Here is a 13,454-nt window from a genome sequence, read left to right as displayed (position 1 = left end):
CATCAAAGTTCCTATCCTGCAGCCAGATGGCATAAATCAGAAGGAAGAGCAAAGGGCAAACAAAGACAGAGGCAGAAAAGAGACGGAGCAATGAGGCCATGGCACAAGCGAACGTCTCGCAGACCTCGCTGAAAGCGCCCTACAGATTTGGTGCTAAGCCTCCCTCCAGCTCCAACAAAGAAGAAAACCAGCAGCAGCAAAAAGGGACTTCAATTTTTCAAGGGCTTAACCCTCACATCTGGGGGAAAGGGAAGTGCAGTGATGGCCTTTAGGATGGCACCATGTCACAAGACTGTAATGCGTTCCTCACGCTTGGCCTTTTTTTAAGTTTCGACGCAACTCTTTGAGGGGTCAGTGTTATCATCCCATCCACGTGGCTGAGACGGGCTGAGCGCGAGCAGCCCCAGGAGCCTGGAATCCGAGCTTGTGACCCACAGCCCACAGTGAGACGGGGAAACCGAGCTTTCGGTACCCGTGAGCATGACCCAGAAAACAGTGGTCTTTAAGCCTAGATTTCTAAACCGCAGCCCCTCCTTTGAGTATTACACCTCATCCTATTTCCTGAACAATCCAAGAAAAATGTAAATACATGGCTAAAAAGGGATTACTGAATCCAGAACCACAATGCAGGCTCACTGCATCTTCTTCAATAACCATCTTGCTGTGGATTGAAGAAGGTCTAAAGTGTTTTGATCTCAACCAGAGTGTCGCAGCTTCTGAATACCCTCCAAACTCATTCCCTTACCATGGCTGTCCTAACTGGGTCTTAAGAAAAATGGGAAAGAGGCCTGGAGTCCACCCACTGTGTGCCCCACTTCCCAACCAAAAAGAATAAACGGGAAAGGCTTCCTGGGAGTCTTGAGGTAGCAGGTAGACGGGCCCCCGGACTGGACAGCTGGAGTTTGTCAAGTGGAATAAACTGGGGCTTTGTTTTCCCAGACACTCCAAGGACCAAGTTAATGGCGGGAACTGAGCTCTGCTGGAGTAAAGAGATAAGATGACCCCTCCTGAGGTCAAGGAGAACTCCCCAACTGCAAATGCACAGAAAGGCTCCTCGGGAGTCAAAAAGGGAGGGGGCGTTACCCCATTCCACGCTGGAATCCATCTTGGCAAAAAGGTGTGCACACGTATCAGGGAAGGACCCTAGGACAGGTCAGGTGTGGGAAAAGAAAAAAGATAATCGGCCAAAGGTAAACAAAGAGCCGGAAGAACTGCCCTATGTAAATGATTCAACCACCTCTTTACTGCGCTTCTCCTCATTAGGGAGGACACCCACACCCTTTCTCTCCAGGTGTGTATTTCTGCCTTGCTTCTGTCTTAAATAAATAGTTTCTCAGTGTGCTCTCCCACATGTTGTGCTGTGTCTCTGATAATAAACTCTGTATCTCCTTTTGCAGTTTTTGCCTCCTTGAGAAATTCATTTTTCAAACAGGGCAAGAGCCAGGGCAACTTTGCCTCTAGCCTCTAGCCCCCGGTAGACTAGCGGCTAGGATTTCTGGTTTTCACTCAGGCTACGCAGGTTCATTTCCTGGGCAGGGAACTAAGATCTCGCTTCAAGTCACTGCTCACTGCTGTCTCCCCGAGATCAGTCTCATGCTTGCTGCACCCCAGCCTGCACCATTTGAAATGGAAACACCTTCACCTTGTGGGTCTACGACCCGACTTGAGGCTTTTGTCTTGGACGAGGCTTAGCTCCACACGGCCAAGGGAAAAGAAAGGGGAGTACTGTGGAATGAAGCATATGTGAGATTGGAGAGAGGACTAAAAATATCTTTTCCCAAAACATTTTCATCAGGTACACACACACACACGTACACACAGAGTTTCTGAAACTGTTTCAGAGCAGTGCACCAGTAATTCCTTATAGCAACGATGAAGCTGATTCTGTCAGTGATTTCAGGGGCCAAAAAGAGATCTGTGCTTCACACGTATACCCTCCCACCTGACCGATGGCCAATATTTCTTTAAACCTTGGGAATAGAACTGATATTTTAAATGCCCTGGAAATTCAAACTGCACAGATGTATGTCTTACTGGGGAGAAGTTCCAGGCCCACAGGGGTTCCACTGAAAAATATTTCAACAAATATTTTTTGATCATCTACACTGTAGCAGGCACCATATTCAGTGTTTAACATACATTGATGTTGGGCTTCCCTGGTGGCGCAGTGGTTAAGAATCTGCCTGCCAATGCAGGAGTCACGGGTTTGAGCCCTGGTCCGGGAAGATCCCACATGCCTCTGAGCAATTAAGCCCGTGTGCCACAACTACTGAGCCTGTGCTCTAGAGCCTGTGAGCCACAACTACTGAGCCCACGTGCTACAACTACTGAAGCCCACGTGCCTAGAGCTCGTGCTACGCAACAAGAGAAGCCACTGCAATGAGAAGCCCACACACTGCAATGAAGAGTAGTCCCCGCTCGCTGCAACTAGAGAAAGCCTGGGCGCAGCAACGAAGACCCAACACGGCCAAAAATAAATAAATAAAAATTTTTAAAAAGATACATTGATGTTGACAAAACAGACAAAATTCACCGGCTTCATGGATCTTACATTCTATTGGGATGAAATGAGAATTTATATATTTATGAAGATCAGACTTTTACTGTGATATTTGGTCATTACATGGTCATTATTTCAAGAAAATTATGAAACCAGATCCTCAGGGTCTTACATTCTATTGGGTTGAAAATGAACACAAAGAAGGGAAGCATTTTGCCTAAGCCTGGTCCCCAGGGAGAGGTGACAAAGGGGCAGCTTTCAGCCAGGAATTGGCTCTGGTACCTTTCACTTTTGCTGCAGAAGAATAATCCAAAGTTAAACCACGCTAAAATCACAAGGCGCTGCAAAGCCATAAAAAATGACAAAATCCTGAATTCAGAATTTTATGAGGTGCCAGGTAAAAGCATTACCTGTTCATCCCCCAAGAATGATTGTGTTTACAGACAACAAATAAATAGCAGGTCTCTTTTATCCATTTGGAAACATCCTCTCAAGGCATTATTCTTCCTTTTGACCGTTTACTTGTTTTATAAGAAAACTAGTCATACCAAAAGAAGAGCACTTTTCCTACATTTATGAAGATCAAATTTTGCTTAGTGATATTTTGTCACTATATGGCAGGTTTATTAGTTGTGGTGCCATTATGTCCAATAAAATTACAAGGAAACGTGAAACACACTGATGACATGCTACATTTGCTGAGAATAACAAACTTGTGAAAAGGATACAGTATACACTGATGCCATTGCTACCACCTCCGTTGTCTTTAATGCTTTTTCATTGATAGGCACAGCCATTACGCTTATAGACATAAAAGAGTTCCTTTCAGAAGCTTCTGCAAAATATGGGAATCCCATAGAGACATGACATATATACATTTACCTAAATCCATTTAAGCTTCTAAAATCCTTTGCTGAAAACAGATTTGCCAGATAGTTCAAAAGCTGTTTCCCCCTCATTTCATTGGAGTTCAACACACACGTTTTGAGATGGTCTCCATGCCCAGCCCTGTGCTGACCACTGAGTGTATAAAAGGAAGGATATAGTCTCAGCACTGGCAAGGCATTCTCTGTGCTTAAGCAACTAAACGTGATTGCATCGGGGCAGGAGGGGAAAATGCACAAGGCACTTGGAGGGCGCCCAGCAGGGTCCAAGCCAAAACCAAAGGGGGGTCAGAAAGTCAGGGAAGACTTTCCGGAAGAGATGACAGCTAAGCAGAGTCTTGAAGGGTAAGCTAACAGCAGAAGTGAGAAAGTACATTCCGAGCAGAGAGAAGAGGCTCAGAAAGGCTCAGAGATGGGAAATGGCCTGAGGGTACTCCAAGACAATAAAGTCAGAGGTACCCAACGGCCAAAGGCAGGCCTCAAGGTGTGAACATCAGGACGGGATGGCAGCTCATGTGGAGGGGCTGGAGTTTATCGTGGAGGGAATCATCGTTAGCTTTTAAGCAGGAGGCTAATATTTTTGCATTTTAAAATATTACTCCCAGGTCTGGGACTTCCCTGGCGGTCCAGTGGTTAAGGCCCCACACTTCCACTGCAGGGGGCATGGGTTCGATCCCTGGTCGGGGAACTAAGATCCTGCAGGCTGCGTGGTGTGGCCAAAAGAAAAATATGGATTAAAATATTACTCCCAAGGGGACTGCCCTGGTGGCGCTATCGGATTGCTATCACCTGTACCAATTTGAGGAACCTGGGATTAAAAGAATTATAGAGGTTTCCTTCCAATCATGTCCCTCTCTCAATTTGATTTCCCTCAATCCAGGAATGCTGTGTTTCGCCACTATTTATTTTCAGAATGTGAAGCTTTTACTCTTGAGTTAGTTTCTCCCACACAGTTGTAAGGCCAAGCCTGTAGATGCTATTACCTAAGATTTTGTAACTTGTTGAAACCAGTATCATCTGTAGAGACTCCAAGTTTCCAGAATTTGGAGTTCTCTGGCCTTCAGAGTTACTTGTTCATATGTGTACAGCTCTGTATAAAAGCTTCATTTTAAAGAAAAAAAAAAAAAAGAATCCGCCTGCCCATGCAGGGGACACGGGTTCGAGCCCTGGTCTGGGAAGATCCCACATGCTGCGGAGCAACTAAGCCCGTGCGTCACAACTACTGAGCCCGCGTGCCACAACTACTGACCCTGCACTCTAGAGCTCGTGCTCCGCAACAAGAGAAGCCACCGCAATGAGAAGCCCGCACACCACAACGAAGAGTAGCCCCCGCTCGCCGCAACTAGAGAAAGCCCGCGTGCAGCAACGAAGACCCATCGCAGCCAAAAATAAATAAATAAATAAATTTATTTTTTTTAAAAAATATATATATATTACTCCCAGGTCTACATGGACAGCGGACCAGCAAAGAGCAAGCGCAGCTGTTGAGAAAGCTGCTGTCACAGCCGGCCGAAGACGGGGAGGCCAGGAGACAGAGGCTGCTGAAGCCACAACTCCAACGTGCAGGGACACCAACGCCAATGGTCCCTGATGTGTCCCCCGAAGGATCAGAGGTCCCCAAAGTTCATTCTCAATAGGTTTAAAGATTTTATAACCTCAGTTTAACTTTTAAGGAATCCCAAATATATTCAGAAAGCATTCCAAAAATAGTATTAATTAGTTCTTTTTTAACATTTGAAGTCTTAAAAGCAGCAATCAATATTTTTTTACCAGTCCTTAGCTTTTAACCTACAGCTTTATTTCATATTAAAGAATAAATATCATCAGCTCATTAAGTGTAGCACTAACATAACAGTAGGGAGAGGAGACCAGTTAAGCTGGGTCTGTATAAGCAAAGTGAAGGAGATGAAGGCAACTGTCCAGGTAATTCAAGTCCCCCAAAGTCAGCGAATAATACATATAATCATAAATGAATTCAAATTTTGCTCTCCTGGTTGCCCTCATTTATAGGAACTTCTCTGAGAAGAGACAAGTGAATCTCTAATTCTGGTAGTAAATGATCAATAAGTATGTATTAATGAACGGAGGGCTATCATATGAGGACCAGTGGAAGGAACTAATTATGTCCAAAAGGAAAAATGGCAACTCCATGGTATGATGATGGTAGTCAATATTTTAAAGAATGTCATGTGAAAGTACAATTTTATGTGTTCCATGTCGGTCCAGAATCCCAAAATAGAAACAATGAGGGCAATCCCAGAAACTTTTCGATCCGGGGAATTACTCAAAAGCAAAATGGATTTCCTCAGTGAGGAATGAATTTCCTTTCCTGAGCTGTTCAAGCTGAAGCCACCCAGACACTTGCCAGAGCGTCTGAGATACGGGGGCTGGATTGGGGGCCTCCAGGGGTCCATCCCACTGCGTGAATCTATGATTCAGCCCCTTTCCTAAATTCATGGGCTGCCTTAGTGGAAATCAAAACACTGAAGAAAGCAGCATACAGTCTGTGTGAGTGAGCTGCTGAAAGGTGATCGTATCACAAGAGAAAAGGGTGGAGGAAGAAACTTTGAGAAATCCCATCATTTAAGGTTAATGGGCCATGAAGAACTGGCAAAGGAAAGGCAGTCAAAATTAAGAAGAAACATCTATGACGTGTCATAGAGACCAACAGGAGAAAGAGTTTCCAAAAATTCCACTGCAAATGCAGCAGAATTAAAGTATTTTGAGAATTTTAAAGTGGCCATTGGATCGTAGAATGAGATTATCAGTGACCTTCGTTTGGGAACTTTCAGCAGGGGACTGGGGGTGAAAGGTTCCTGTTCGTGACATGCCTCAAATTTAAAACCCCAGGTAGGGTTATTATATGTGGGAACTATACCGTTAGGATTATTTTAAAAGCTTTAATTTAGTAAGTGGAAGCATTTAAATTACACTACAATCGTTGTAATTCTTTTTGGTAATTCTGTATCCTTTTTTAATATAAACAAAGCAAAAAAATTTTAATTGTGCTTATTCTACAGATTTTTTTATTTAAAAAAAGCAGCATCCAAGGAAACTTCAACGCATTATTACCAAGTGAAAGAAGCCAAGTGGAAGGCTATAAAATGTATGATTCCAACTATATGACACTGTGAAAACTGCAAGGCTATGGAGACAGTATAAAGATTAGTGATCACCAAGGGTTGGGGAGAGGAAAGGAAGAACAGGAGCACAGAGGAGTTTTAGGGCACTGAAACCATTCTATATGACACTACAATGGTGGATACGTGCCATTAAACGTTTGTTCAAGCTCATGGAATGTAAAACCCCAAGAGCGAACCCTAGTGTAAACTATGGACTTGGGCGCTGAGGAGGTGTCAATGCAGGTTCATTAACTATAACAGATGTACCCTCTGGTTACACTGTTTGGCCTGCAGTCAACAACCAGATGCTGCCAGCCAGGTGCGAGCCATCACGCCCCTTCCCTCAGAGAAATCCGTAAACCTACAAAGGCTGCTCCAACAACACAGCCTGGTCCTATGTAATCGTGTTACTGTGACATCCACCAGACCTCAATCCCTGCCCATGTGCAGAGCCTCTGATTCAATTTTTAGACCCATTCCTAAATATGAACAAAGAGCCAAAGATCGCTGGACATTTGAGAAGCATCTCCAACATAAAACAGAGACACCAAAACAAACAGAAGAAGGATCCCAGAATAAAACAGAGACATACGGGAAATAGAAAAAAAAGCAATACAGAAAAGAACGAAGAAAGATCCCATAATCATGAAATAAATACTGGCAGCCATATTTTTTTTAATTCATAGAATAAACACAATTTTTTAGAAATTAAAAATATAAGAGCAGAGATTAGAAGTTTAATAGAAAGATAGAAGTTGAGGAAATCTACCAGAAAGTAGAAGAAAAAGACTTAAAAAAAAAAAACTTATCAATGAAATAATGTAAGAAAATTTCTAAGAAATGAAAGACAGTTATCCTGACTGAAAGGGCCCACCAAGGACCCAACAGAGAGACACACAAGGTATGCAAACAATGACTCTCACAAGCCCTTCTTCTCAGTAAGTTATTGGGAGATGAACTGTAGGAGGCAATAAACCAACAAATCCCTGAAATGAGGGAACAACCTCAAAAAGAGGATGTCTCATCATCCGGGAAACACGGAATTGGACACAGAGACAAGCCAAGGGACTTCCTAGGCCTGAGGTCCAGGGAGCTGTGGGCGACAGCAGTCCAGATGGGCTGAAGAGGGGAAGGATGGATGAGAGGACTGGAAGGGCTTTTTGAATGTCCTGGGAGAAGATGTGCCTGCCAGACATCAGAGAGTTTGGAAATGAAATCATGGTGGATAAACAAAAAACCAAAGAAACAAAAATATACCAACTCCGGGCAGAGGCGGGGGGGAACCCCACATTATTCAATAAAGGAAACAGAATATAGTCTCAGCTGGAAATAATAGTTACACAGTCATAATAATAAAAACACTGAGCTAATTTAAATAACAACTGTAATTGAAGTACACAGGGACGATGGGGGGGCAAACCCACGATGGGGGAGGGTAATAAGAGAACTAGCCTCGTCGTCCATCGTAGGGAGTTCACAGATATCTTAAATATCAAAGCACGACAGTATAAATATGCTATTGAGAAATGTGGAAGTGACAGCAGGAAAAACAGCTAAGAGATGAAAGTGGTCGTAACCAAGGCAAACAATTTTAAGTGGGGAGGGGTGGGTTATAACCAGAGGCAGAGACAAATATAGTACTAGCCAACTATTTAAATTATGTTTACATTCTATTTTGATAAAGATAAAGCTTGAATTAAATAAATGAAATACAGGGTGTTCAGGGCTTGCAGACCATTCCTTTGAAAAACTTATATATGCTAGGAAGCAAATAAATAAACTGGTCCAGACATGGGATTTTTTTGGTTACTTTTTTTTAAAGCTTGGAGAAACACTGAAAGGGAAGAAACAATGAAGAAATGATTATACTGGCAGAAAGGAGACGGGCATCTGAAGGAGCAAGGTCTCTGAGGAGTCAGAAGTAAGGGGTCTGGAGTGTGCACGTCAAATCAGACCCAGACGAAAATACAGATAGCTCTTCCTCGGCGGTCAGGGTGGACCCTGTGGGCGGAGAGTCGAAACACTGCTTGATCAGCTCCGTTTTGGGAGGCGATAGGGGGCCAAGGAAAAGGTTGAGAAGGCTTGAGAAGGTACCAGAAGAAAATGGTCAACTCAATGTGATGGAGTAAATTTGATCTTCAAGCAGGAATGGACACACAGTCTTAACTGACAGCATTTGGACTCAGTCATTCCTCTATGCTCCCGTATTTACACTGATGCTCTAAACGACTGTGTTTTCATTAATATGAATCCTCAGGAACCTTCTTATCCATTTGTATACAAACCAACATTCAATCACCATGGTGCTTGATGTGAAATGCAAGTTAGTTGTATAGATATATAAATGTTTATTTCCAGAAGTGAAAAAGCATGTCAACATACCAATAAACCTTAAAACGTAATACCAACATTACCTTAAAATGTTTTTTATGTCAGGACAGTCAGCATACAATTATTTTACTATATATTTTATAAATAATACATAATGTCCCATCATAGATAACCCCCCAAAAAAATCTGATTTAAGTTCAAATTTACACCTGAAGCTGTCTCTTTGACTACATCCATACAACACCTAGATTCTGTTTTGGGTGATGCCCATACCTTGACTAGACTCAGAGCAGCTGGGAAGACTCTAAACTGAAGCTCAGGAACATTCACAATGAATAAAATATCCATAGTTGGAAATCAATACCTGCCCTGCCTAATAAAAAACCAAAGATTTTACGGCTTGAAATATCAAATTTATCGATTCAGAATTAATTTGAGTACAGCTGATCTCTGTTTATCAAATGCTTCCTAGTATTTCAACGTACTCCTAACTTTACATTCTTTCCAAGAGGGAAACAGAGTTATTATTCACTATGAAAAGCAAGATATTAATGCTAATTTTAAAATATTCCACTCTCCTCTCTCCTACATTTAAGCCAAAAGCCAATTTCCTTAGTAATTACCCAACAGCTTTTCTAAAAAACATTTCAGATCCATCTCAAATAGGTTCAGAGGGGAGGAAGAGAGTTAAAAAATAAATGAGTAAAAGTAAGAGCTTTGTTTGCCATTTAAATCTTTTGCTGAGTTTAGAGGCTGTTTTTGATTGCTATTAATTAAAATTCTTCTTGTCATATTAATTTAGCAGAGAAAATTAATTTGAAAAGTCTATCTTGAATGTCAGATTATGTCAATAAATCCTAATCTTTAGTTTTACAAGGCAGTGAAACAGAGAATTATAATTATCTACACGATTTATTTTTTTGTTTGTTTAAAATGGAAAGTTTATTTGCTCAGTACACCAAATAGACTGCAAGCACTGTCATGACAAATATACAGAAATATGCAGATCAACATAAAATAGTAATTTAGTTTAAATGAAGGGAAATCTCTTTAAATGTTATGACAACGTACTCCCAAGAATCTTTTTTTCAGTTAATTATACATTTCAATAAAATAAACGGTAATGAATTAAGTGGAAGTTACCTTGTGAATTTTTCTTAAAAATAAAAATCCAACCCTATCAATTCATGCCAGTTAAACACTCTAACTAAAATTTCCAAGTAAGTGTAAAAGGAGATGGAGTTAGTTACCTTTTTTACTTGAACAGTCCCGAGGAAAATGGTTACTACAAATACAGCAGGCAAACTGTTAAGACCGACCAATCTAGAACATACTGTTAAGCTAATCGACACTTTAGGACAAAATGCAGATTGGTACACTTGTGTATACTTCTCCTCAAATTCCACAGAGTTGGAATTTGACCAACTAAAGTTGTTCCAGTAACGTCACACAACATGGAACAACCAACTGACACGTTCATAATTTCTTCCTTTCATCCTTCCAAAAATGTTTCAGAAAATTATTCCCCCGAAATGCATTTTATAGCCTATAAAGGTATCCTGACAACAGAGCTAGGTTAGTTCTACCTTTAAGGTTACACAAGCTATATAAACTTCTAGTTTAAGAAGCACGCAGAAACATCTAGAATACCTGATTTTGACTTCAGGATAACCTGAATGGTGTGCCCATCGTTGGCGACCTCACAGTCCCGGCAGACCACATAATTCGGGGAGAGGCGGACATCCAGCAGCGAGGGGTCGTATCGAGCTTCTCTTGAGTTCAAGTTAATGGGAGACTGGTACTCCCCATTAGCGTCCGGAAACACCAAGCCCCACTCAACACCTGAGGACAAAAGGAAGCGAACTTAGACTGAAAAAATAAGTTACAGCAAAATGTAACATGGGGAAAACTAGTTTAAACACTACTTATGATCCTTGTCATTATTAAGAAGGTTATGACTACTGTCCCTTTACAGATAAAATATGGTAATAATAATGTGTGTGAATTTTTGCATTCATATTTTGAATGATCTAATGTTATCAAATAACACATTCAAAGTCTTGGACTAATAAAATATTCTATTTGCCTACATAGAGGTACTAATTTATGGCTCTAGAAAATTAAATCATCTTTAAGTGATTAGAAAAAAAATGATACCACAAAAATTTCCTCTGCTCATTAGTTCAATTATGTGCAGTACTTGGGAAATTCCTATAACTCTCAGCGTTCTTGGTGAGAGCCAAAAACCTTAAATCTGTTGCTAGTGAATAAACACTTATCAGAAATGCGAACACAGTATTCTGAAGTGTGCATATGTGTATATACACATACCTGTATATACATAATATATACATAATACTCTTTTCGTATTTTTATAATTCAAGTTGTAAACTCTATATCTGTTTCAACGTATGTAGCCAACATGAGCACCAGTAGTCAGCTCTGTTACGAGTCCTACATCTTCAGGGATACATTTAGGAAACTAAACTTTTTATTAAAAGGTCAGCCCCCGTCTTGCCAGGTCCACTGATTCAACTCTTAGGAAGACTTGAGCGGTGTCAGCATCCTCAGCGACTTTCTCCCCGCAGGCAAGCAAGAAACTAATAGTTTCACTAACGCTATATGAGAAAAGAATCTGAAAAAGAATCAATATATGTAGATGCATAACTGAATCACCCCGCTGTACATCTGAAACTAACACAATGCTCTAAATCAGCTACACGCCAATAAAAATTTTTTTTAAAAGAGATTAATAGTTTCACTAACGCTGTATTCTCAAGGTGTTGAGTACAGCACAGCGCGGCTCTTCTCACTACTCGCAAGACGGAAATGTCACCGCCGCAGCCTTCAGGCTCGCCCTCCGGACCGCGGCAGGTGCCAACCGCTGCCCGGCGGCAAGGCCGGGCTCCCCGACGCGAACGCAGGCGGCGGGCACCCCCGCTCTCCCCGGAGCGCCTGGTGCCCCGAAACCGGCCGGGGGCGTGGGCAAGCGTCGGGGACGCACGCGGGAAAGAGCGGACGCGGGGGGCGCCGAGCGCGCCAGAGCAGCGGGACACCAGCGGCGCCAGCCTCCCGACGCGCGGCCGGTTACCTTCCTCGTAGCCCCAGTCCACACCCTCCTCCTCTTCCTCCTCATCCTCCTCCTTCTCCGGGAAGGGCACGGAATCTTCGATGAAGCTCAGGTCAGCCATGGGGAGGCCGTGGGTCCCCTCGGCGCTCTCGCCTGCGGTGCCTGCGCCTCTGCGAGGCTAGCGCTCCGGAGCGCCAGGGGGAGCGCGCGAGGGGGCGCACGGGGCGGTGGGAGCGCGCGTGCAAGTGGGAGCGCTCCCGCGAGTGGGAACGCGCGTGTGTGAGTGAGGCAAGCGCGCGAGAATGAGTGTGAGCGCGTGCGGCGAAGGGCAACGTGGGTGTGAGCGCGCGTGCGAGCGCGAGCGGCGCGAGGCGGGAGTCGTCGGGCGGGCGGCCCGGGGGGACGTGCCCGAGTCCGGCAGGAGCGCGAGAGAAGCCGCGGCTGCGAGAGCGCGATCAGGCGAGTTATAAACTCGGCCGGGGCGTGGCTGGCACGGGAGGGACCGCCCCCTGCGCTCAGGCGGGGGCCCGGGATGGACCGCACGAAAAGGCCCCGGGGCTCCGGGCCGAACCCATGGAAGCAGGAGAACCCACCCCTAGACACACACACGCACGCACGCACGCGCGCACGCACGCTCGGCCTCCCGCGCCCAACTCCGGCGCGCAGGGCCTAGGCCAGGGGCTTCCTACCCTAATTTAGTGTCATCCTATTCCAGGAAATACCACAAAGAAAGAAAGGGGTCGGGGAGAAGAGACACGAATTGCCCCGGATAAGAGTAAAGAGAAGGCTGGGGAACCCTGTACCAAAACAAAAAAAAGTTGTGTTAGTCGTTGAATATTTACTTTTTAATTCATCCTTAGAGACCAGCGGAAACGATTATGGAAAATTTTCCAGGAAAAGTATAGTTCCTAAAAACGCTTAAGGGAAAAAAAATTGTTTTAATCTAGAGAGGAAATTTAGGGAAATTTTTCCATTAAAAAAAAAAAGGCAAGAGAGTGAAAGACAGTAAAGAAAGGCTGTTTTTTAGTTTTAAGCCTGGCTTAAAACTTCGGGCGCAGCTGACTGTGTACACAGCTCCCAACCACCTGGTGAAATCGTGTAAATAATGAAATGCACACATTACATAACAAACGGGAACGTTCCTGATCCAAAGAGTCACCTCTTGAATATGCTTTTCAATCCAGGGTGAATGACTTCAACCCCCTGTTCCAAGAGCTTTTAACCCAGAGCAGGTTAACCCCGCATTTTTAGAAGGTCTGTGTGCATAGTAAGCTCAGATTTGGACCTTAGGTAAGATTTTTTTTGATATGCACCAAAATGTTAGAAGTTTGAATAGCGGGTTCCTGAATGATACCATCCTTATGAATGATTAATTCCTCGTGTTAAAGATGGAGATGCTCACTTTGGAGATTTTTAATTTCTGTGTTCCTAGCCCTCACTGCCTACTCAGCCCTCCACTTTTGTAAAAAGCGACTTTATAGGCTATTAGAAATTTCTCCGGAAAATGGATTGGGACTGAAGGGGGCGGGGGGGGGGGCGGATTCAAC

The 13,454-nt window shown here is 43.5% G+C and overlaps 1 protein-coding gene across 2 annotated transcripts in view; it reads right to left on the bottom strand.

Annotated features, from left to right (window-relative positions):
- The window catches only part of CA8 (carbonic anhydrase 8), a 91,123-nt gene extending 78,748 nt beyond the window's left edge, over positions 1-12,375 (bottom strand). The window contains exons 1-2 of one of the 2 annotated variants that reach the window (XM_059902050.1): positions 11,929-12,375; positions 10,488-10,679 (exon numbers count right to left, since the gene is read on the bottom strand). In XM_059902050.1, coding sequence (XP_059758033.1) covers positions 10,488-10,679; positions 11,929-12,028 — 292 coding nt within the window. In that variant the 5' untranslated portion in view covers positions 12,029-12,375. The remainder of the gene's footprint in view (positions 1-10,487; positions 10,680-11,928) is intronic. The other variant, XM_059902049.1, reaches the window with a different exon arrangement.
- Between the last annotated feature and the right edge of the window lie 1,079 nt (positions 12,376-13,454).

Source organism: Balaenoptera ricei, chromosome 17, assembly GCF_028023285.1.
Source record: "Balaenoptera ricei isolate mBalRic1 chromosome 17, mBalRic1.hap2, whole genome shotgun sequence".
Lineage (NCBI taxonomy): Eukaryota > Metazoa > Chordata > Mammalia > Artiodactyla > Balaenopteridae > Balaenoptera > Balaenoptera ricei.
Note: the sequence above shows the minus strand (reverse complement) of the source record. Positions and strands in the feature narration are given on the sequence as shown.